At 36.2% G+C, this 25,749-nt stretch overlaps 1 protein-coding gene across 1 annotated transcript; it reads left to right on the plus strand.

Annotated features, from left to right (window-relative positions):
* Positions 1-13,583: 13,583 nt before the first annotated feature.
* On the plus strand, positions 13,584-14,483 carry LOC132799516 (agamous-like MADS-box protein AGL62). The gene has a single exon (XM_060811567.1). The coding sequence runs from the start codon at positions 13,631-13,633 to the stop codon at positions 14,327-14,329; it is 699 nt and encodes a 232-aa protein (XP_060667550.1). The 5' UTR covers positions 13,584-13,630; the 3' UTR covers positions 14,330-14,483.
* The last annotated feature ends 11,266 nt before the right edge of the window (positions 14,484-25,749 follow it).

The following is a 25,749-nucleotide window of genomic DNA, read 5'->3' on the forward strand; positions in this document are numbered from 1 at the left end:
ATGAAACTACCGTGTAAGGCTTTCATGTCGCGCAATGCAAACAGCATTTTGCAAGGGAGTGTGGGGTTCCAAAAGAGAGAAGAAAGGACTTGGTTTTTTTTGGTAGCCATGGGTAGAAAAGCATATATATGTATATAATATATATATATATATATATATATTTATATGTATATTTTAGTAAATTGGGGAGAGCATTTTAACACCAATGTGGTTGAACCTTGACTATTTGGGCTCAAATAGATTTTTAATATTAGAACTAATATTAGATCTTATTTGTTCAGCTTTTGGATTGCGTTAAAAATTTAGATTTAAAATTATATTTACTAATTATCGGATCCTAATAATGTTTATTTTTATTAAATTGAGTTATATTATCTCATTGCACTCATATTTTTAATTTGCAATCTTAATCCTTAGTGTAATAAAGTAAGATAGATTTTAGGTCTTACTAAAGACTAGCTGTCATCTTGAGAGCATTTTAGGAATGTTAAATTTCACTTGGCAAAAAAGATAATGTATTTTGTGGGCTGAGTGTTGGTTCAAATTTCCCTAAAGGACTACAACCAGGGAAAGTTGTTTGGCATGTATGATCCCAACCATATTTAGAGGAGGAAAGGCTTTGTTTCAACGTGGAGTGAATAGCAGGAAATAGATCAATAAGAAAAGATAGGGTTGAAGAGTGTAAGTGGTTTATTTGTCCTTTAATTATTCTATGGTGGCACTTTTATCTTTTTTTTTTTTTTTTTTTTTTTGTCCTTTCAATATTAGATATGCATTGGTTCTTAAATTAATTATTTTAAGAAGAGATGAATGAGAGGCTCTATCCAATTTCTTTGGACCTGATGTAACACCCCGTCCCAAATCGCACCGGAATCCGTGCACGTTGACCGAGGTTGACCGTTGACCGAAGGGGGTCAAAAGTTGACTTGTTGACTCGGTGAGAATTTTGAGTTGACTAGGGTACGGTGGCGAAGTGCATGACGCCCTGAGTTCGTAGACTAGTAGCACGTCGAAAACGGAGCTACGGTTTGAAAGTTATGGGCAAAACAAGTTGAAGTGTAAACTGTCTAAAAGGTGCCGGGAGTTGACTTTTTCTTGTGATGTAATTGTGAGTTGACTCTTGTATGGTTGTAAAGTACTCGTCGATACGAGTTCATAGACTAGCGGCACGCTTAAATCGGACATGTGGTTAAAAAGTTATGGACGTTTGAAGTTTACCGGATACCGTATTATTTTAATGTTTTTGGGTCGTGAACAGTGAAATGCCACGTGTCAGTTTCTGATTGGTCCACGTGGCATGAACAGTGTCACGCAGGGTTTTAATTTTGAAAAACTCTCGGGGAAGAGAGAGAAAGAGAGAGAAGAGAGAGAAAGAGAGAGAGGAGAGAGAAAGAGAGAGAGAGGACCCGCCGGCCGCCGGTCATTTTCACGTTTTTCCGGCCTAGTTACTGTACACGCGCCGGCCAGCCAGATTGCCCACCTCATTTCCGGCAAAACCTCCAAATTTCACGGCGAACGGCCGCCGGACGCGCCCGGATCGGACGTCCGAAGTTTGGCGGCGATTTTTCCCCCTCCACCGCCGGCCACCGCGAATCGGCACTATTCCGGCCGATAAACAGTACACGCGCCATACACCCAGCATCCTCTCCTCAAGTCCGGCCTACCCACCAAAAATCACGGCCATCGGACCACCGACGCGCCGGGATCGGAGCGTTTTCCGGCGAGGGGTCGAAAATCTTCAAACGGTGATTTCTCCGCCGTCCGACCTCCGTTTTGCTCACCGTCGGTCCCGTTGGATTGCTCTCCTCACGATCTACAAATCTGCAAAATTTCACAGCAAACGGCCACCGTCGGAAATTACTGTTCCGGCGACGGTTGCCGGTGACGTGGCGGCCTGCCGGAAAATACTGTTCCGGCGAGTACCCGAAAATTCCGGCCAGCTCCAGTCCGCAGTGTTCGACCTCCTGAACCCAAATCCGACTTCCGTTTCCACCAATTCGCGACGGTTTGGGAGAATTGCGGAGCCGAAACCCGAAAAGCTTCCCGATAAAATTCAAACCCCGTCGGGTACGATCATCGGAAATTAAGACCGGATCTGTGATTAGCATCACTCGAGCTTCGATTCGGTATATGATTCGTAAATTTTAGTTATCGTTGTGTTTTGACCCCCCGGGTACCGGGTATTATTTACCCGAATAAAATATTGACTGTCTGTGAATTTTGTTCTAGGAGCACCGGTGAGTCGTAGAATTGATCTCGTAGTGGATCATGGGTTAATTGCGTGCTCCAGGTGAGTGACCCACCTTCAAATTAATTTTGGGGAATTTAATTGATGAATATATTATGTGTGAATTAAATATTTGGAATTTAATATCTATGTGCCAAATATTTATTGGATTTATTGTAGAATTATTTATGAATTTATTGGATTTAAGAAAATGCGAATTCTACAAATTTATGCCATGTGGAATTATTTTATGGTTTTGAGGATTTTGAAATTGGTGTGGTTTTAATGGTAAATTGGGCACGATTTGATTTTCAAATATTTCAAGGAAAATATTTGGTTATGTTGGTGATTTCAATTTTTATGAAATATGCCCATAAAATATTATGGGATTTGATTATGATATTTCGAGAAATTATTTATGCTTGGAAAAAATGTGGATATTTGAATTGATGGATTTGGGAGTTGGTGGATTTGAAAATCATGGAATTTATGGTATTAATTATAAGGAAATTGTGGAGAATTTCCCGGTTCAAGCGGATGGATTATGCCCGCTATGTTTATGAAAAATGTGAAATTTGTTTTATAATTTAAATTGTGGATTTTATGAATTTTAGATGCACCGTGCACGTACTGGTGTTCTGATTATGTGATATGGTATATGTGATATGGTTAGTGTGCACACGGTTGTGATTAGCGCGCAGGTGGGTGTGAGTAGCGCGCGGTTGATATTATGAGGGTGTCCTGTGGATGCCATCGGAGAGGGCGGCCACCCCCCTTTGGCCGGGACACCAGGTTAGCAGCGGCGCTGTGGGACGCCACGCGACCGTATGCCGGTTTCTCTCTATAACCTCCTGTCTGGCGGTACCTTGGGACGCTGGGTACTGTTGGCGCCACTGGTATATAGTGGGTGCATCAAATGATTTTCAAAACTGTGTTTTAAAAATAAAATGTTAATGAAAAATATAATTGTTACCGCTTCTGGTATTTAATTGATGTCTTGGTTTTCGGGGAATATGAATAAAGGGTTTTGTGAAATTGTTTTAAAAGTGGAACCTTTCCAACTGAGAGAATTGTAAGGGTTTTGAGAGAAAATATTATTTCCAAATAATTATTATTTATACTTATTACTGTGATATTATATGGTATAGTAGTAGGGTCGCTCACTGAGATGATTAGCATCTCACACTCTTAAATTCCGTTCCTCTAGGTACCAGGTTGTCGGTGTTCACTCGGAGCGGACTTGATCTTCCTCGCTGTTTTAGTTCGGCAGTACCCTGTTATTCTTTTATTGCAGTTGTAATATTTCTTTCACTCTTGTTGTATTTATTTTGCACTGGATTACTGTATTTATTTTTTTAAGTACTGCAATTTGTGGAACCAATTTGTAGTTTGTGGGAGGAATAAGGGGATATTTTTGAAGTGTGTTTTCAGTGCAGGTAAATTTGTGGTAAGTAAATCCCTTAGGGGAGGTGCTGCCGGATTTTCCGTTGGAAGGTTCGGTGGTATTTCCCTGGGATCAGGGCTGTCTAGGGTTCCGGGGAAGGAATTCTGGACGGGTCCTGACAGTTGGTATCAGAGCTCTAGGTTCTAGTATTCCTAAGGGACTGTGCATTGTTGTGTGTCCCATCCGTGTCTAATCTCTCGTTTTACCCGTGTGAAGGCGTTCTTTCCGTTTGTCTCGAAGTAAATTCGTTGCCCGAGTTTGAATAACTCTAATCTTCGAGGGTGTCAATTAGGATCATCTAGCCTAACGGGGAATTCCTATGGCCTAGTCGATGGTCGAGGATGCCTTTTCTTTTTGAAGGTCAAGCTTATCATCGTGAATGGTATCCGTTTCGTTCATGGAGGAGAAAGATGATTGCCTAAGGATGTGTGTCGATCGATCGATTTCAAGGCGTCAAAATATTTTCCCGATCGATTATCAAAATTTAAATGCTTTTCAAGGTGTTTTATTCAAGTATTTTTGGTTTGTGTTCATACATGTATCTGTATGTTATATTGTTTAATATTATACTGCACCATATGGAGGCGGCGAACCAATGTGGTCCATGTAGAGCTAGCCCCATGATCATGTTGCCTACGAGTCCAGGGGATTGGACGGCCAATATAGGCAACCACCCTGGTTTGTATTGGTAGCAGAGTGTCGGCGACAGTTGGAATCATGGATTACGTAACATGTAGAAGGTGTTGTACGTACCTCCATTACAAGCGTGCATATTTTATTTTATGCTATGGATTTTAAGATATGAATTTCAATGTGGAGTTTTAACAATTGCCTATGCAAGTTAGGTATATTTGAAAAATATATTTTATTATTTGTTTATTGTTATGGTTTTTCCAAAAGCGACTTAAGGTTAAGTATCGCCAATTAAGAATCCAAAGCAGGGTATCGTTGAGTTCAAAAAGGAGATCTTAAAGGAAGCACGTGATTCAAAGTATGCGATACACCCCAAGGGTACCAAGACGTATGGAATGCTCACTGGATGACATGGTGGTTTGGCACGATAAAGGAAGTTGCAAGATCCGAATAAAGGTACTTAGGTCACCGATAAGTAAAAGTAGGGAGATGTAAATATGGATTTCGTGCTTAAACTATCATTCACAAAGAGAAGGTACGACAGCGTTTAGAGAATCAAGCAAGATCCGGATAGCGACTAAAGTTCTACTTGGTGGTTGATGAGGTTAATGAGATGAGGATGATTCCTTAGGCATGGTTGGATGTTTAAGCATGGTTATTTTTCATTCTAGAAGCTAAGATCTTGATATCTTATTTCCTTGGAGATTTAAGGTTCGTATTGATGGTGCTTCATCGATTCAAGGTGGTTGATATTGTTGGTGATAATTTACAATGATAAGGAGTATGATTTTGGGACGGAGTTAGAATTTAAGAAGTGTGGAATACTTTATTGGGTTAAGGATCTAGTGATTTGTTCATAGTATTGGTGGTGATGCTAGAATTAGGATTTAAATTCTTTATTGCTTGAGGTGTGGATTCATGGAATTTATTTGAAATGGGGGAAACTTAGGGTTTTCAAGAATGGTATTTGGATGTTGAGAAATTTTATTCATGACCTTGATGAATTTAGTTAAAAGAAAGATTGATGTTTGTCGAGGTTAAGACTATTGGTTAATCAATGAGGAGCAAGGGTTTTATAATTGTAAGTACTAGGAGGGTAATCGAAGATAAGTGAATTAATCTCAACCTTAACTTGGTGATACTAGTATTTGAGGAAATTAGACTTAAGTTCTAATCTAACCTTTTAAAGTGCTGATCGAGTCACGAGAGTTGGTTGTTGGTTTAAGGATGCATGCTTTAGAAGCACCTTATGGTTAGCGTTCGACTATGACCAAGACTTGTAGATCGTGTTCTCGTGGACCAATTTGACTATCCTTAATTAGTGGGCATGAGAAGGAAAGTTGCACAAGAGGGAAGTTAAAGTCACTATTAGGCGAATGTAGTGGCAGATGCTTTGAGTAGGAAGGCTACTGGATCCCTTGCTCACATCCAAGTCATCCAACTACCTCTCATGGTGGAGTTGAAGAAGATGGGGGTGTTAATGCATATGCATCCTTCAGGAGTTCTCATGGCTAGCTTCCAGGTACGACCGGTGTTGGTGGATCGTATAGTAGAGACCCAAATGGAAGATCCTAAGTTGAGGACAATTAAGGGCAAGGTACAAGAAGGTCTTGATCCGGAATTTTCCATAAGGAGGGATGGAGTCCTCGTGTATAAAGGACGACTTTGCGTTCCGGATATCCCAGGACTCAAGAAGGAGATTTTGGAGGAGGCGCACAGCTCGATGTATGCGATGCATCCGGGAAGTACCAAGATGTACCGGACGCTTGTTAAGTATTATTGGTGGATTGGTATGAAGAGAGAAGTGGCAGACTTCGTATCAAAGTGTTTGATTTGTCAACAAGTGAAAGCAGAAAGACAGAAGCCTTTGAGACTACTCCAATCTTTACCGATTCCTGTGTGGAAGTGGGAAGAACTCAACATGGACTTCGTATTCAAGCTTCCTTCCACACCTAGAAGGTACGACGGCATTTGGGTAATCATTGATCGTCTCACCAAGTCGGCACACTTCCTACCGGTGCGAGAACGTTTTTCACCCGAGAAGTTAGCCCAGTTGTTCGTGCAAGGCATACGTGGGATCAGTTCAAGATGGCCTTCTCTACTGAGTTTTGTCCTCCTGCCTACCGTGAAGCAAGAAGGAGAGAGTTTGAAGAACTACGACAGGGGAACATGACAGTGACAGAGTACGAGAGGAGATTCCGAGAACTATCAGAATTCTACATGCACCTAATTCCCGACGATCACACGAAGAAGGTGAGGTTCATAGACGGATTGAAAGAGAGCATCAGCTACACCCTTTCTGGATCAGTACATCCCACCTATCAGTCCGCCAGGGATGCAGCGCTTGAGCTAGAGAGACAGGAGGAGATACACAGACCCGCGAGGCGCAGATCATTCGAAGGTTCGTATAGCGGAGTACCTCGACAGGGGGCAGCTAAGAAGAGCCATAGCTCAGGCTCAGACAGTGATGGGTTAAGCCCACGAGGCAGATTCCAGAGGAGAGATAGTTATCGCATGCCCCAGCCAGCTCGCCATTCGATCAGTGTGGATGCAAGCTCGTATCAGCAGTCACGCATTGGTTCTCCGCGGATTTGTCCACTTTGTAGGGGGAATCATTCTGGGCAGTGTCAGATGGATGGTTTATGCTTTCGGTGTGGGCAGCCAGGCCACATAAGGAGGGATTGCCCTTATGGTAGCGGCAGTGTGCTAGAAGCAGGTCGACGGACACAGCATACGGGGATATTTCCAGGACAGAATTCCCAGGGGAGTCAGCCAGTAGGAGTTTCTTCGGGATCAGTCCAGCCGTCTGCAGGATCGAGTCGAGGTAGAGGAAAGAGACCCCAGCAGACAAGTCAAGGCCGGGTGTTTGCTATGACGCAGCAGGGAGCCAGGACTACGCCCAACGATTTCACAGATCAAGTGATGGAAGCAGACCTGATCCTGTTGGATCTATCCGGACTTGAAGTAGTGTTGGGCATGGATTGGTTGGCAAGGAACTACTTAGTCGAGGAAGCGACATGGGAGCCCGAAGCGCAGGTGCGTGATCAGAACCCTTGTTTGTTCCAGTGACGTGCGGAAATTTCGAGGACGAAATTTTTGTAAGGGGGGAAGGCTGTAACACCCCGTCCCAAATCGCACCGGAATCCGTGCACGTTGACCGAGGTTGACCGTTGACCGAAGGGGGTCAAAAGTTGACTTGTTGACTCGGTGAGAATTTTGAGTTGACTAGGGTACGGTGGCGAAGTGCATGACGCCCTGAGTTCGTAGACTAGTAGCACGTCGAAAACGGAGCTACGGTTTGAAAGTTATGGGCAAAACAAGTTGAAGTGTAAACTGTCTAAAAGGTGCCGGGAGTTGACTTTTTCTTGTGATGTAATTGTGAGTTGACTCTTGTATGGTTGTAAAGTACTCGTCGATACGAGTTCATAGACTAGCGGCACGCTTAAATCGGACATGTGGTTAAAAAGTTATGGACGTTTGAAGTTTACCGGATACCGTATTATTTTAATGTTTTTGGGTCGTGAACAGTGAAATGCCACGTGTCAGTTTCTGATTGGTCCACGTGGCATGAACAGTGTCACGCAGGGTTTTAATTTTGAAAAACTCTCGGGGAAGAGAGAGAAAGAGAGAGAAGAGAGAGAAAGAGAGAGAGGAGAGAGAAAGAGAGAGAGAGGACCCGCCGGCCGCCGGTCATTTTCACGTTTTTCCGGCCTAGTTACTGTACACGCGCCGGCCAGCCAGATTGCCCACCTCATTTCCGGCAAAACCTCCAAATTTCACGGCGAACGGCCGCCGGACGCGCCCGGATCGGACGTCCGAAGTTTGGCGGCGATTTTTCCCCCTCCACCGCCGGCCACCGCGAATCGGCACTATTCCGGCCGATAAACAGTACACGCGCCATACACCCAGCATCCTCTCCTCAAGTCCGGCCTACCCACCAAAAATCACGGCCATCGGACCACCGACGCGCCGGGATCGGAGCGTTTTCCGGCGAGGGGTCGAAAATCTTCAAACGGTGATTTCTCCGCCGTCCGACCTCCGTTTTGCTCACCGTCTGTCCCGTTGGATTGCTCTCCTCACGATCTACAAATCTGCAAAATTTCACAGCAAACGGCCACCGTCGGAAATTACTGTTCCGGCGACGGTTGCCGGTGACGTGGCGGCCTGCCGGAAAATACTGTTCCGGCGAGTACCCGAAAATTCCGGCCAGCTCCAGTCCGCAGTGTTCGACCTCCTGAACCCAAATCCGACTTCCGTTTCCACCAATTCGCGACGGTTTGGGAGAATTGCGGAGCCGAAACCCGAAAAGCTTCCCGATAAAATTCAAACCCCGTCGGGTACGATCATCGGAAATTAAGACCGGATCTGTGATTAGCATCACTCGAGCTTCGATTCGGTATATGATTCGTAAATTTTAGTTATCGTTGTGTTTTGACCCCCCGGGTACCGGGTATTATTTACCCGAATAAAATATTGACTGTCTGTGAATTTTGTTCTAGGAGCACCGGTGAGTCGTAGAATTGATCCCGTAGTGGATCATGGGTTAATTGCGTGCTCCAGGTGAGTGACCCACCTTCAAATTAATTTTGGGGAATTTAATTGATGAATATATTATGTGTGAATTAAATATTTGGAATTTAATATCTATGTGCCAAATATTTATTGGATTTATTGTAGAATTATTTATGAATTTATTGGATTTAAGAAAATGCGAATTCTACAAATTTATGCCATGTGGAATTATTTTATGGTTTTGAGGATTTTGAAATTGGTGTGGTTTTAATGGTAAATTGGGCACGATTTGATTTTCAAATATTTCAAGGAAAATATTTGGTTATGTTGGTGATTTCAATTTTTATGAAATATGCCCATAAAATATTATGGGATTTGATTATGATATTTCGAGAAATTATTTATGCTTGGAAAAAATGTGGATATTTGAATTGATGGATTTGGGAGTTGGTGGATTTGAAAATCATGGAATTTATGGTATTAATTATAAGGAAATTGTGGAGAATTTCCCGGTTCAAGCGGATGGATTATGCCCGCTATGTTTATGAAAAATGTGAAATTTGTTTTATAATTTAAATTGTGGATTTTATGAATTTTAGATGCACCGTGCACGTACTGGTGTTCTGATTATGTGATATGGTATATGTGATATGGTTAGTGTGCACACGGTTGTGATTAGCGCGCAGGTGGGTGTGAGTAGCGCGCGGTTGATATTATGAGGGTGTCCTGTGGATGCCATCGGAGAGGGCGGCCACCCCCCTTTGGCCGGGACACCAGGTTAGCAGCGGCGCTGTGGGACGCCACGCGACCGTATGCCGGTTTCTCTCTATAACCTCCTGTCTGGCGGTACCTTGGGACGCTGGGTACTGTTGGCGCCACTGGTATATAGTGGGTGCATCAAATGATTTTCAAAACTGTGTTTTAAAAATAAAATGTTAATGAAAAATATAATTGTTACCGCTTCTGGTATTTAATTGATGTCTTGGTTTTCGGGGAATATGAATAAAGGGTTTTGTGAAATTGTTTTAAAAGTGGAACCTTTCCAACTGAGAGAATTGTAAGGGTTTTGAGAGAAAATATTATTTCCAAATAATTATTATTTATACTTATTACTGTGATATTATATGGTATAGTAGTAGGGTCGCTCACTGAGATGATTAGCATCTCACACTCTTAAATTCCGTTCCTCTAGGTACCAGGTTGTCGGTGTTCACTCGGAGCGGACTTGATCTTCCTCGCTGTTTTAGTTCGGCAGTACCCTGTTATTCTTTTATTGCAGTTGTAATATTTCTTTCACTCTTGTTGTATTTATTTTGCACTGGATTACTGTATTTATTTTTTTAAGTACTGCAATTTGTGGAACCAATTTGTAGTTTGTGGGAGGAATAAGGGGATATTTTTGAAGTGTGTTTTCAGTGCAGGTAAATTTGTGGTAAGTAAATCCCTTAGGGGAGGTGCTGCCGGATTTTCCGTTGGAAGGTTCGGTGGTATTTCCCTGGGATCAGGGCTGTCTAGGGTTCCGGGGAAGGAATTCTGGACGGGTCCTGACACCTGATCTTCTTTAGATTTCATCTTCAATATTTTAACATGCCACATGTCAAAATTAAAGCGTTGGAAGAAAACGGTCTTTGGACTTCAAAATCTCACCAACATTTACCATCTTTGTACACTTATATATGCAGTTGGTATTTGAACATTTTGTTATCATATTATTGGATGGGAAATTTGGATTTTTTGAATTTTGAAGACTTTATTTGGTCTCATACATACTTCATATGTTTTGTACCATTATAATGCAACAATAAAATTAAAATACATGAGTAAGCTGTCTACTGTGTTGTTTTTGATACTTGCATATTCTCTTCTCTTCATCTTCTTCTTCTTCCTTCCAAACAAAAACCCTAAGAAACCTCAATATTACCATAGCAAAAACAAATATAAAAATCGCCTAAACACTAAACCAAAAAATTGGATTAAAGGTTAAACACATGACTAACACTTGTGTACAGCACTTTTGGCCAAGTAAACCCAAAACCACATCAAACTCCAACAAATTCAAGGATCAATTTGTAGAAGTTTAATAATTGAAGGGTATAAGTGCTAAATACCCTAAAATAAAAATAAAATGATAGTGCCTTCCCAAAAACACCTAGAAATTTTATTCTATGGATTTTAAAATACGATGCATGAGTAATGGCTTTGCTAGAGAAAACAGTGGTGGCAATGACGGACCCAAAGATTATTATCAAGAGAGCACATTAATTGTGTAATGTAAGTGAATAGGTTTCATATTTCTTTATTATTTTCCTCTAATTCGACATTTTTAGAACTATAGGATTTCAATATTTTGACAATAATTTGACATTCACAATAAAGACATTAAAAATTTGCATAAAAAAAAAAATCATAGTCTAAAGCAAAAAGAGAGAAAAAGGAAATTATTTTAGATTTTGTTGCAAATTAGTTAATAAAAAATAAATGGAGAATAAGAAAAATAACAATAAAATTAGTCATTAAAATGTAGAATTAGCATTTCTATAATTAAAACAACATAAAATAATAATTAAATAAATATTAGTTATAAATAGCAATGATTTTTTGTTTAAATTATATAATTATTTTTTTATTAACTAATCATATTTATTGTAATTGTAAATAATCATTATTTTTAAAGCTTGTAATTAATAAGTATCGTATTGTATTTAAAATAAAAGTATTTTATTGAAGCTAGATATTATAATTATATTTTATAAGTATGATTGTCACAAGTAAAATATGAAAAAATATTATAAAATGAGTGAGAAAAAATGCATTAAAATAAGAAAAAGGAAAAAATATAATAATAAGGAAGAAAAAACTCTAAAACTGAATTTGGGGTGTGTGCACTAAGCTCTTTTAAAAAGAATTAAAATGATATTATATTTAATGTACTGGTTTGTTATCAAAACCGTCATCTAAAACATGAGGATTTATAAGCAAAGATGAGGATTTATTTTACTGAGGATTTTGACTTCAGTAGAAGTTCCACATGAGAAAACATGTGGTGGTGAAATTCCCGTGTTTCTCATGTGAAAGCTGCATCGGTTAAAGTTTACTTATTACCTCCAATTGAATTTCTTATTTCCATAATTTATTGCCTAAATAAAACTGATTACCAACATTTAAGGCATTGAGCAACACCACTAAAACTGATTCCGCCAAACCAAACAGTATAACAAACTTGGTCACCAATTAATCACTATTCTGAAAATTCATAATCATTTAGGTAAAAGGAGACAAGTTCTATTATCCATCATGGCTCTGAGACATTCACACTGTCCACTTGGATAGCTTCCACTGATGGAATGTTTGACTGAGTGGGCTCTTATTAATTCATGAATTCTGAGAAATTTGCAAGCTGCGTTGTTAAAGCATTTATTTATTTATTTATTTTTTTTCCTTTTCATATGAGGAAGGCTTAATAATCAAATGCTGTCACCTAGAGGGGAAGCATGAGGTCCCTCCTATTTTAATTAGAGTAACGCTAAGGCACTGATCATTTTATGTTTATTAATGCTTGACAGATTAATAGAACCTAATTACATGGAAAATAACCTACCAAAATCATGTGACATCATTTTGTATTCAAAATTTAATTAATAAAATTTGATAATTTAGCATTATATGGTACATAAACAAGGGATGAGGATGTTCTATCCTATTTTTATCGTCTTCATTTGTGTTTGATCATGATTTGTGTTTATATATTTTTATATTTGAGATCTTTATATATATATATATATATATATTCCATTTGCTATCCTTTTTAAAATGAGAAGACATTGTAGTTACTGGCCAAACAAAAACTGAGACAACAAAATGGAATAGAAAAAATTAGAATAAAACTTTTTAAGATTTAATTTCCTTTATAATTAAATACATATAAAGATCTTCTATCTATATTTGTGTATGACGAAAATCTTATTTCGTTTTAGAAAAGTAGTTATTTTTTTTAGTTAATTTATTTTATTTCTTTATTAATAATTTTAAATAAGTTGGCATCATATAGGATTCGGATTCAATTAAACATATCATTTTCTTGTATCATCAATTGATTATTGTTGGATAGTAATTGAGATAGACTAATCTGATTAGATATTTCTAATTTTTGGCTTCCCACATAAGAACTAGCCCAACCACTTCTTAAGCAAATTAAAGAACTAAAATTTCAATAAAACAATATTCAGAAAAACTATGAAACTGTATAAACTTCTTCTTCTTCTTCTTCTTTTTTTCCTGTCTAAAATGATCAATATATTTTATTTTGTTTTAGTTTTTATTATCTGTTGATACCTTTTGGTCTTCATCATATACAATCTGTCTTCACAAATATATAGTCTAAAAATTAAATTGTAAAAAATAAAAAAAAAAATTCAATAAAAGATCCAAAAACATCAATCCCTCTTTTTCCTTACTTTTCCCTTTTTCCTTATTCCAAAAACCGAAAAATGGAAATAAATAAAGCAAGCATTAATGGCCCAATTAAAGCCCACTTAATCAAAATCATTCAAAATAAAAAAAAAAAATGTTGCAAACGTTGCACTTCATACCAAATATACTAATAACTAAAAGATTTTAAAACTTCCCAATCTAGCATATGATTAATTACGGGGCAAAGAAGTAAACAACTGACAGCAAAATGATAGGTATCCTATACAAATCTTTTCCTCAAAAATCACCCCTATATATATGTTTCACTTTTTTCCAACTCCTCCTGATCTACGCCCCATCTCTCTTCCAAAATATCTTCAGGAAAACCCTCTTTTTCTAACAATATGGAGAAGAAGATCAGCAGAGGGCGTCAAAAGGTCGCAATGGTGAAGATGAGCAACGACAGCAACCTCCAAGTCACGTTCTCGAAGCGCCGTTCGGGACTCTTCAAAAAGGCCAGCGAACTCTGCACCCTCTGCGGCGCCGAGATAGCCATTGTCGTTTTCTCACCAGGAAGGAAAGTTTTCTCCTTCGGGCATCCTTGCGTGGAGGCCGTCATCGACAGGTTTCTCACCCGAAACCCGCCGGCGCATCAGAACTCCGGCACGATGCAGCTCATCGAAGCACACCGGAACGCCAGCGTCCGGGAACTGAACCTCCAGCTGACTCAGATCACCAACCAACTGGAGGAAGAGAAGAAGCGGGGCCATGAACTGAATCGGATGAGGAAAGTGAGCCAGGCGCAGTGCTGGTGGGAGTGTCCCATCGAGGGGATGGAGCTGGAGCAGCTGGAGCAGTTGAAGGCATCCATGGAAGAGCTGAAGAAGAACGTGAGCAAGCAGGCTGACAGGGTTCTCATTCAGAATTCCAACCCTGCTGCTGCTCCTTTTTTCGCGGGGAGTTCTTCTTCGGGTCAAGAGGCGGCGATGATTACTCATCCTTTCGATGTTAAAAATGGCGGATTTGGTGGGAATATGATGCCCAATTTGATGCCTTATCATTACCATGCATACAATCTTGGTTATGGCCGTGGTTTCTTCTGAAAATGAAAAATGGTTCTTTATTTTTATTTTTATTTTTTAAGCATGTCTTTTATATATTTTATTTTAGTCCACACAATGTCAATAATTATATATATATATATATATATATAACTATGGTAGGAAATTGTTATAATTTATTTGATTTAGTGGTATATCCTCGTAATAAAAAAATAAAAAAAGTATATTTTCCTTTTATAATATATATGTATGGTTTGCTTTTAATTATATGGTGATAATCGATAATGGAGTCCAATAATATATAAATATATGTATATAGACATATATATATATATATATATTATTCCGAAAAGATATTTATTTACTTATTATAGATTGTATTCAATAAGGATTATATACGACTTCATAAAAAAATAAAAATAAAAATGGTTATATATATCATATGTTTCCCATATAAACTATTATTCTATTTTTAAGATCATTTCTTGATTTTTTTTTTTGGTGTAAAAAGGAAAAAACCAAAATTGTAAGGAAATTATATAACAAGTAACATATATGCTTCCGAATTAAAGGTACACTATATTTGTTTCAATGAAAACAACAATCAATTAATTAATCATGATTATATTTATCAAAAAATTAATTAATCATTAATATATATTAATATAGGTTCAGTAGTTATAAGGGTAACGTTTAGAGAAAAAAAGGTTTTTTCTTTTTCTTTATGGATCATTAAGTATTGAGAAAACAATTATTTTATTATTGGACTGTTTCAAAAAAAAAAATATAAATAAAAATTGAAAACAAATTAGATATTATTATTATTATTGAAATGAAAAGTAACAATAGATTTGACAGAACTCTATAGAGTAATCCGCAGTATATGATTTGTATTCCAGAATAAATTAATCAAGGCCTTATAAATGATTAAAAAGGCTATCAAGTTTAGCAATTTAGCATAATTATTAAACGTCGAAGACAATTATTGACATTTGCTCATCTTCGTTATACTTTATAAAATGCCAATTATAATTAACATGGCATATATATATATATATATACTCTAACTCAAATCAAGCATTTAATATTAAAAGATTAATATAATTTTTTTTTTGTTAATTTTTAGATTATATTAAAAATGAAAATTTAAAATAGAAATTTAATATGTTAGCAAATTTATATTTGATTACTTTTTAATTTTTTTATGTAATCCAAAAGCTAATAAAAAAATAACAAATAAAAAGTTGATATAAAAACCATCAAGTCATGTGATGTGAGCCTAACTCATATAAACATAAGTAATTACAATGCAAGATGAACAATGACAAATATAAATGTTTTTTTTTTCTTTAATGAATAAATCATAAATATGTGTTCATCCAAAACAATGAAAATATATTTTAATCATAACAAAAAAAATTACAAACATGATTATGTTACAACCATTTATAATTCATAATTCGATTTGGTTAAACGAATTTCTTGTGACTCGTCGATGGAATACGTATATACCTTACAGAGACGTGGTACAATAATATTGAAATCTATCTGTAATCATCCAAGTAGCTGTACTGCTTAAGATCAATAAAATATATATTATATACAGCATACAGGACAGCAATATTTTGAAACAATAAGGGAAAACAAATTAATGTAAAAGTGTCATTCTGGAATGTATAAATTAATTAACTTACTTGGTGAGCCTAATTAAACATAGAAAGTAATAACTGAGCAGCATATTAATTCTCAAAACAATAAATACAAAAATTATAGTATAAATATTAATGATTAAAGATTTTGCCTAACAATCAAACATCATAACTTTTGAAACCGGCATAGCATTACTCTTAGAAGTCCCTTATGATTTACAAATTCAATCGAACATTTAATCTCTTCATATTTAGAAAAACAATTTTTAGCATTAATGTCATCTCTTTTTCCTATTTCTATGTGTGTCTATCATTAATATGATAGTAAAATAAATTAAGCGAAAAAATAAGTGTTATTTTAAGTTTAGTTAGGATTGTATCACCGATCAGACTTAAGCAAATATTGAAAAATAAACACAAAAGAAATTCATCCAATTTTAACTGCCTTTCTCCTATTATATAACTAGCTTACATACTCTTATTTTCCTTCCTGTATATATTTGAAAACAATATATGCTGTCTAGGTTTTTCTTCTCTCTTTTTCTTTTTCTTTTTTTTCCCCCCTCCCTTTTGGTTAGTTAGATATATATTTATATTCCTAATTTTCTATGGAAAAAGAGTATATGATTTTTCATTTTTTTCTTTTTTAGAAAAAAGATGAATGCCATCGATTTCCTTTTTATGTGAGACACAACCATCAATGTTGATCGACATCTATGGAGAAATTTTCAAAGTTAAAAACTTCACAAAATAATGCTTATTGAGTAGATATAATTAGTCTCATTTTAATCATACATTAAATTAAGATTTTGGTCCCAATGAATCTTTGTTTAATTACATAAAATAATACGAATTATAATATTCCATTGGACAATAACCTGACCAATACATAATATTAAGTTCTGTCTTAATGGAAGGAGTTTTAAAAAAAATAAAAAATCAATAAATACCATATTCATTTTTCCTAAACTCCAAAGAAACAAGCTTCAGGTAAATCTCTAACTACCGAGTTTTGTCACTATTTTCCATATCCTTCACCAAAAAACTGGCGAAGAAGCCGAGCCAAGGTCAAAAAAAGATAGCCATAGCCAAAATACCAAAGAAAAACAATCTACAGGTCACCTTCTCAAGTTCGAGTCTCATCAAGAAGGCAAGTGAGCTTTGCACTCTCTGCGGCGTAGAAATCGCCATGATAGTCTTCTCGCCAGCAAAGAAATCATCCTCGACCACTTTCTCAGTCGAAATTCTAATTGCCCGAACCCTAGCTCTAACCATCTTGTCGTCGAGTCTCGCCGGAATGCGAATGCTCACGAACTAAATGTGGAGCTAAGCTAGCTACTGAATCAGTTGGAAAGCGAAAGTAAGTGAAGAGATGCACTAAAGAAAATGAGGAAAACGTGTAACACCCCGTCCCAAATCACACCGGAATCTGTGCACGTTGACCGAGGTTAATCGTTGACCGAGCGGATCAAAAGTTGACTTTTTGTTCTAGTTGGAATTTCCCGTTGACCAGGGTACCGTGGCGAAGTGCATGATGCCCCGAGTTCGTAGACTAGTAGCACGTCGAAAACAGAGCTACAGTTTGAAAGTTATGGGCAAAACAAGTTGAGGTGCAAACAGTCCAAAAAGGTGCCAAGAGTTGACTTTTTCTTGTGGTGTAATTTGGTGTTGACTCTTGTACGGTTGTAAAGTACTCGTCGATACGAGTTCATAGACTAGCGGCACGCTTGAATCGGACGCTTGGTTAAAAGGTTATGGACGTTTGAAGTTCGCCGGATACCGCAATATTTTATTATATCTTGCTTAAGTGCACAGTGATGCCACGTGTCAGCTTCTGATTGGTCCACGTGGCATGAACAGTGTCACACGGTGGCATTTATTTGATAAAAATCTCGGGGAAGAGAAAGAAAGAGAGAGAGGAGAGAGAAAGAGAGAGAAAGTCCGACTGGCCACAGGAGATTTTCAAATTTTTAAGCCGATCTATTGTACATGCGCCGGCCAGCAAGGTTCCCCTCCCCATTTCCGGCAAAACCTCAAAGTTTCACGGCAATCGGCCGCCGGATGCCCCCGGATCGGACGTTCGAAGATCGACGGTGACTTTTTCCCTCCACCGCCGGTCACCGCTGATCGACGGTGACTTTTTCCTCCACCGGACCACCGACGCGCCGGGATCGGAGCTTTTTCCGGCGAGGGGCCGGAAATCTTCAAACCGTGATTTCTCCGCCGTCCGGTCTCCGTTTGCCTCACCGCCAGTCCCATTGGATTTCTCTCCCCACGATCTACAAATCTGCAAAAAAATCACAGCCAACGGCCACCGCACGCGCCGCCGCCGGCGACGGTTTCTGGTGACCGCGGTGGCTCGCCGGAAGTTACTGTTCCGGCGAGTACCCAGTTTTCCGATCGGCTCCAGTCCACTGTGTTCGACCTCCTGAACCTGAATCCGGCATCCGTTTCCCCCAATTCGCGATGGTTTGGGAGAATTGCTAAGCCAAAACCCGAAAAGCTTTCCGACGAGATTCCGACCCCGTCGGGTCCGATCACCGGAAAGTAAGACCGAATCAGTGATCCTCATCACTCGAGCTTCGATTCGGTATATAACTCGTAACTTTTAGATATCGTTTGGTGTTCGCTCCCCGGGTACCCATTTGGGAATTAGCCGAATAAAATATTAATATTTTTTGTTGGTACACTGTGGTTGTTTAGGTGCGCGTACGAATGGTGGAGTTGATCCCGAGGAGGATCTTAGTTAATTTACGCTCTTAAGGTGAGTGACCCACCTTCAAAAATTATTTTGGGCAATTAATTATGTTTATTTGGTATTTAAATTGATATTTAAATTAGGCTCATGTAGTGTGATTTATTTATGAATTATATTGTGGTTTAATTTATTGTGCATGAGCAAAGTGTATTTCGGTAGTATTTGTACGTGGTTTCAAATATGATTGTTCGGGCATAACTGGGTTAAATATTTTACGAAAATATTTGTTTAAATTTTATAAATTATGCCCGCGGTATTTTTATGGTTGCATCTCGTATTTCGAGAAAATTGTGGTTTGTTGTTATCAATGGTTCGTACCGATGTGTTAAATAAAAATATGTGGGATGGTAAGTGTGAGAATTTAATGTATTTCCCACGGTAATTTTTGGAAAACAGTACGGTTGGTTAATAATATTTATTTTTAGACGCACTCATACAGTATTGGTGTTCTGGTGTATGGACACGTGGTAGCGCGCAAGTATTATGTGGTTTAGCGCGCATGTATTATTTCTCTCGTTGTTGCCATTGGACCGTGGGCAGGCAAGTTTGTTTTTGGCCACAGCCACCCCCCTCCTTGGCCGGGAGATGGTTTCAGCAGCGGTACTGTCGGGACGCCGAAGTGCCGTTTGCAAGTTTCTCTCTTTAACCCCCCGCCAGTCGGTGCTCGGGATGCTGGGTATCGGAGGGCATCACCGGTATATGGTGTGGTGCGTCAGGTGTAAATTGCAAATAATGTTTTAAACCCCAAAGGTGTTCAAAAAATTATTTATTATAATTTATTTTAATTAAATATATTGGGGTATGTTTTTATTTATTTATTATTTATTAAATTATTTGATCCCTTGGTTTTCGGGAGGTACGAATATCGGGTTTTGTGAAAATGTTTTAAAAGGGGAACTTTTCCAATGGAGTGAATAGTGAGGGATTTGAGAGAAAATGTTACTTCAAATGTTTATTTATTTATTTATTTATTTGTTCGGTATTGGTTAATTAAATCCCTTTATTTGGTATATTATTAATATTAAAGGTGTACAGTAGATAGGGTCACTCACTGAGATGATTAGCATCTCACACTCTTAAATTCCGTTCCCCTAGGTCCAGGTTGGAGACGTTGATTGTCTGGGGTGAGCCCAACGTCTCAGTTCGTTGCCGAAGGTTCAAGAAGTTTTTCTTCCCTTTTTCCTCTCGAACTGTATTGCTTCTTTATCTGTCATTTTATTAATTCCACATTTAATTGTATAATGCTCTGTATACTGTATTGGACACATGTTATTTATGCACTGGGTTGCCGCTGTTTTCTTTTGAAGTGCTGAAATTTGTGGAACCAATTTGTAGTATCGTGGGAGGAATAAGGGGATGTTTTTAGAAGTGTGTTTTCAGTGCAAGTAATTTTTGGTTAGTCCTACCTTTAGGGGAGGTGCTGCCGGATTTTCCGTTGGAAGGTTCGGTGGTATTTTCCTGGGATCAGGGCTTGTCTAGGGTTCCGGGGGAGGAATTCTGGACGGGTCCTGACAAAGCGGGACAGAAAATCTACTGAGATTATTAGTTCTTCGTCCACAAATATTCCAAATGTTTTTAGCTTTGGATATGGACATGGGAATTTCTGAATTTCCACCTTTGTTTTTTTTTTCTTTGATAAATCGCCTTTTTCGTTTCTTTCGATTTTTGATGATAATTGGCAATGAGTAGCATCTTGTTACTCGATTAATTGTCTAATAAAAATTTGTAACTTTTTTATTTTATTTTTTTGATATTAAGGACGGTGATTCAATTCTGGGTCATTGTTTAAGGACGTGGATTCAATTTTGGGTCATTCTTTGGAGAAATGGCTTTCATGCATTTTTAATGTTTTTAATATTTTCATGCAAGAGGAATTGCTTTTGGATTGGATAGATTAGTTATGTTGTTAGCTGGTGCTAATTCCATCAGGGATGTCATAGCTTTCCCAAAGACGACAACTGCATAATGTGCCCTCGCTCGAGCACCATCGGAGGTTGATCCTCAGCAACTAAAAGATTTGTCTTTTAAAACTCATTGATCTGCTCTATCAACATTCTAAGATGCCATTTTTTTGTTTCTTGCATCAACATTCATGTTCTTTCTTTTTGTTTACTCGTTCTTTTTTCATCCCAAAGTTATTAAATCAATCTCCTAAGATCTTTACCTTTTGAATGTAAGAACTAACATTTGGTTGCAGGAAGATAATCCTTTGCATTTTGGGTCCAGTGGCCGAAAACACTTTTAAAAGGGGTAATTTGGTGCAATGCCCTATTTTTGGGCCAACAAATGGAACATTATTTTTCCTTAAATAATTAAAATTATCCAAATTTGTTTGAACTAGATATTTTACCATCGTCTTCAACAAGTGAATGCCCGCCTTCCTTTCCTTTCATTTTCGTTTTTCTACTAACCATTTTTCTCTCTCTACCACTAATGTGATTTACAAAGCTTCAACATTTATTTATGTAGATTGCTTTTGCAAAAAGTCAGCTTTCATATCCTTGGGAGGATCTAAAAATCCATAAGATTTTCTTTTATTTTAGGGTAATTGGAACTAACACTTATAAATTATATCCATTGCTGCATATTGGTTTCTAAACCTTTTTTCTTTCTTTGTATTTTACCCCTAAAGCTATGGTTTTTATTGTGCGATAGGACTTAATGCCACATTTTTGTCAAATCTATAACCAGAAAAGGCACATGTAAAGTTTTCTTGGTCAATTTTTCCAAACATGTGGACAAGCTCTGAAGTGGAACCTCAATAGAGTTTGAAGGGTAACAATGCCATAATCCATTCTTTTTCTAAATTAAAAATTAATTTTTTTTACAAATAGTATAAATTTTATAAAGTCTTTTACACAATACAAAAATCTTAAAAAATTTAACCCATACTAAAAGAAACCAATAATGCTATTATATACCAATTTGTTTTACCAAATTTATTTGCATGCATTTTGTTGGAGCATACATATATATATTATTTTTTTAACGAAATTTTTGTTATTTCAAAGTAGTTTTTTTATTCTAGATTTTCTTAAACCTCTATAAATTTGGAGAAGTGATGAAAGAAAACTGAAAAAAAAAATTAAAAATTAAAAACTCTACATGTGCCTTTTCCTGTCAAGTATTTGACGGAAAATTGGATGAGTTCTGTCAGTGCACTAATCACTATAATTTATGGGGTGAAATGCTAAAAAAAGAGAAAAAAACAATTAGGGACCAATGTGCAAAAAATGGATATAGTTTAGGAGACCGCGTCAAATATTGCTTTTTTTCTTTTCTTTTCTTTTTTTTAATGTCAAATTAGGTTGGTTCAATGATAAACCTCATCTATTGTTACGAGGTCATGGATTTAAAATAGGACTATATTTCATTGTAACTTGATTAAAAAAAATTGCTTTTTTATTTTGTAGATGTTTAGATTAATATATGATTGTATATTTTAGCATGTCCAAATTAAACATACAGATTTTGGCAAAATTTAAGAAGAAATGAAATTTAATCACTATAGTTTATGGGGTAAAATGCTGAAAAATGAAAAAGAAAAAAAAAAAGAAAAAGGGATCAATGTTCGAAAATGGATATATAGTTTAGAAGATGGGGTCAAATATTGCTTTTATATATATATTATATATATATATATATATATATGTTATACGAGGTTGGTTTAATAGTAGACTTCACCTATTACTATGAGATCATATATTCAAAATAGGTTCATTTTCTTTAGAAATATGAATTAAAAAAAATCGTTCTTTTATTTTGTAGATGTTTAGATTAATATATGATTGTATATTGTAGCATATGTATATGAAACATACAAATTGAGATAAAATTTAAAAAGAAACGAAATTTGTCATTGCTTGGAAATATCCCGATGGTTTTCTCGATTGGTGGTTGGAGAATACAATCAATTTTAACAAAGTTAAAAAAAATCCATGACAGGCTTGTTTGGGATCTTTCAACTTTGTTTTTATAGTGGTTGCAGGATTTTTCAATAGTGGTTGTAGGATTTTTCAACTGTGTATTTGTATTTGTTCAATTTTTTATTCACAAAATTTCAAAAATCCCGACAATCTCACTAGGGGATTTCAATCCTCCATGGAGAGTTGGCTTTTTTTCTGCCATGCTATGTTGACAATGAAACCACGGTGTAAGGCTTTCATGTTGTGCAATGCAAACAGCATTTTGCAAGGGCGTGTGGGGTTCCATAAAAGAGAAGAAAGGACTTGGTTTTTTTGGTAGTCATGGGTAGAAGAGCATATATATGTATATATATATTAGTAAATTGGGGAGAGATTTTGACACCATTGTGGTTGAACCTTGACTATTTGGGCTTAAATAGATTTTTAATATTAGAACTAATATTATATCTTATTTGTTCAGGTTTTGGATTGCATTAAAAATTTAGATTTAAAATTATATTTACTAATTATCGGATCCTAATAATATTTGTTTTTACTAAATTGAGTTATTTTATCTCATTGCACTCATATTTTTAATTTTCAATCTTAATCCTTAGTGTAATAAAGTAAGATAGATTTTAGGTCTTACTAAAGACTAGCTGTCATCTTGAGAGCATTTTAGGAATGTTAAATTTCACTTGGCAAAAAAGAAAATGTATTTTGTGGGCTGAGTGTTGGTTCAAATTTCCCTAAAGGACTACAACTAGGGAAAGTTGTTTGGCATGTAGGATCCCAACCATATTTAGACGAGGAAAGGCTTTATGTCAACGTGGAGTGAATAGCAGCAAATAGAACAATAAGAAAGATAGGGTTGAAGAATGTAAGTGCTTTATTTGTCCTTTAATTATTCAATGGTGGCACTTTTATCTCTATTGTTTTTTTTTTTTTTTGTCCTTTCAATATTAGATGTACATTGGTTATTAAATTAATTATTTTTGGCAGGCCTACTTCTTAGTAGTTTTGAAACTTGCAAAGCATTTGACGTAAGATGCAGATTTTTTGTGGGATTATGTAATTTTGTTGTTTTGAACACTTGTAGTAAGTGCCCTAAGTGCCTCAAAACTGTTAAAAATAGTTTAAAAACCAACAATGCATCGAAAATTGAAGTTACTAAAGTGCCAAAGGAAAATTCTATTGAAAAAGTAATAATCTTGTCACCTTGTGAAAGTTAAAGTCCACCAAGGTTTGCACCATTTTTATTTTTTCACAAGAAATGTTTTGTTGAATGTCTTAAAACAATATTTATGTCTATGTTTTATGCTATTTTTAATGACTTCGGGTTACCTAAGTATTGTTGTATCTATTTTAGAAATTATCATTTTTGTTGGGTATTGCTATTTACTTGTAAAGTGTCTATGTGCTGGAAATTGTATTTTCAGCAACATAGATCCAGTGTGGGGGCTCATGTGTTTTGTGTTGTTTGAATAATGTTATGAATTTTTGATATATTGTAATAGATTTGTAAAGGAAAATATAGCAAAAAGACTGACTTAGAAAGGACTTGGAAACCCAAGATATACAGGTTGCAAGTTGGCATGACTGCTAAGATTTTCAGCAATTATGGTCCAAGGGTTTGAGATAAATGGGAGGCTTTATCCAATTTCTTTGGACCTGATCTTCTTCAGATTTCATCTTTAATATTTTAACATGCCACATGTCAAAATTCAAGAATTGGAAGAAAACAGTCTTTGGACTTCAAAATCTCACCAACATTTACCATCTTTGTACACTTATATATGCAGTTGGTATTTGAACATTTTGTTATCATATTATTGGATGGGAAATTTGTATTTTTTGAATTTTGAAGACTTTATTTGGTCTCACACATACTTCATATGTTTTGTACCATTATAATGCAACAATAAAATGAAAATACATGAGTAAGCTGTCTACTGTGTTGTTTTTGAAACTTGCATATTCTCTTCTCTTCATCTTCTTCTTCTTCCTCCAAACAAAAACCCTAACAAACCTCATTATTACCATACCAAAAACAAATATAAAAATCGCCTAAACACTAAACCAATAAAATTGGATTAAAGGTTATACACATGACTAACATTTGTGTACAGCACTTTTGGCCAAGTGAACCCAAAACCACATCAAACTCCAACAAATTCAAGGATTAATTTGTAGAAGCTTAATAATTGAAGGGTATAAGTGCTAAATACCCTAAAATAAAAATAAAATGATAGTCCCTTCCCAAGAACACCTAGAAATTTTATTGTATGGATTTTAAAATACGATGCATGAGTAATGGCTTTGCTAGAGAAAACAATGGTGGCAATGACGGACCCAAAGATTATTATCAAGAGAGCACATTAATTGTGTAATATAAGTGAATAGGTTTCATATTTCTTTATTATTTTCCTCTAATTCGACATTTTTAGAACTATAGGATTTCAATATTTTGACAATAATTTGACATTCACAATAAAGATATTAAAAATTTGCATTAAAAAAAAAATCATAGTCTAAAGCAAAAAGAGAGAAAAAGAAAATTATTTTAGATTTTGTTGCAAATTAGTTAATCAAAAATAAATGGAGAACAACAAAAATAACAATAAAATTAGTCATTAAAATGAAGAATTAGCATTTCTATAATTAAAACAACATAAAATAATAATTAAATTAATATTATTTATAAATAACTATCATTTTTTGTTTAAATTATATAATTATTTTGTTATTAACTAATCATATTTATTGTAATTGTAAATAATCATTATTTTTAAAACTTGTAATTCATAAATATCGTATTGTATTTAAAAAAAAGTATTTTATTGAAGATAGATATTATAATTATATTTAATAAGTATGATTGTAACAAGTAAAATATGAAAAAATATAATAAAACAAGTGAGAAAAAATGCATTAAAATTAGAAAAAGACAAAGATATAATAATAAGGACGAAAAAATTCTAAAACTGAATTTGGGGTGTGTGCACTAAGCTCTTTTAAAAAGAATTAAAATGATATTATATTTAATATACTGGTTTGTGTTGAAGTGTGGCAATTTTGCCACTTGATGGTGCATGTCACCGGCTAGCATGCACACCTTGGTATCAACTCCTTTCCTTTTGTGAGTTTATA

Source organism: Ziziphus jujuba, chromosome 9, assembly GCF_031755915.1.
Source record: "Ziziphus jujuba cultivar Dongzao chromosome 9, ASM3175591v1".
Lineage (NCBI taxonomy): Eukaryota > Viridiplantae > Streptophyta > Magnoliopsida > Rosales > Rhamnaceae > Ziziphus > Ziziphus jujuba.

Excerpts from the sequence above, each read along its gene's own strand:
- LOC132799516 (XM_060811567.1), top strand. The coding sequence starts at position 13,631 with ATGGAGAAGAAGATCAGCAGAGGGCGTCAAAAGGTCGCAATGGTGAAG.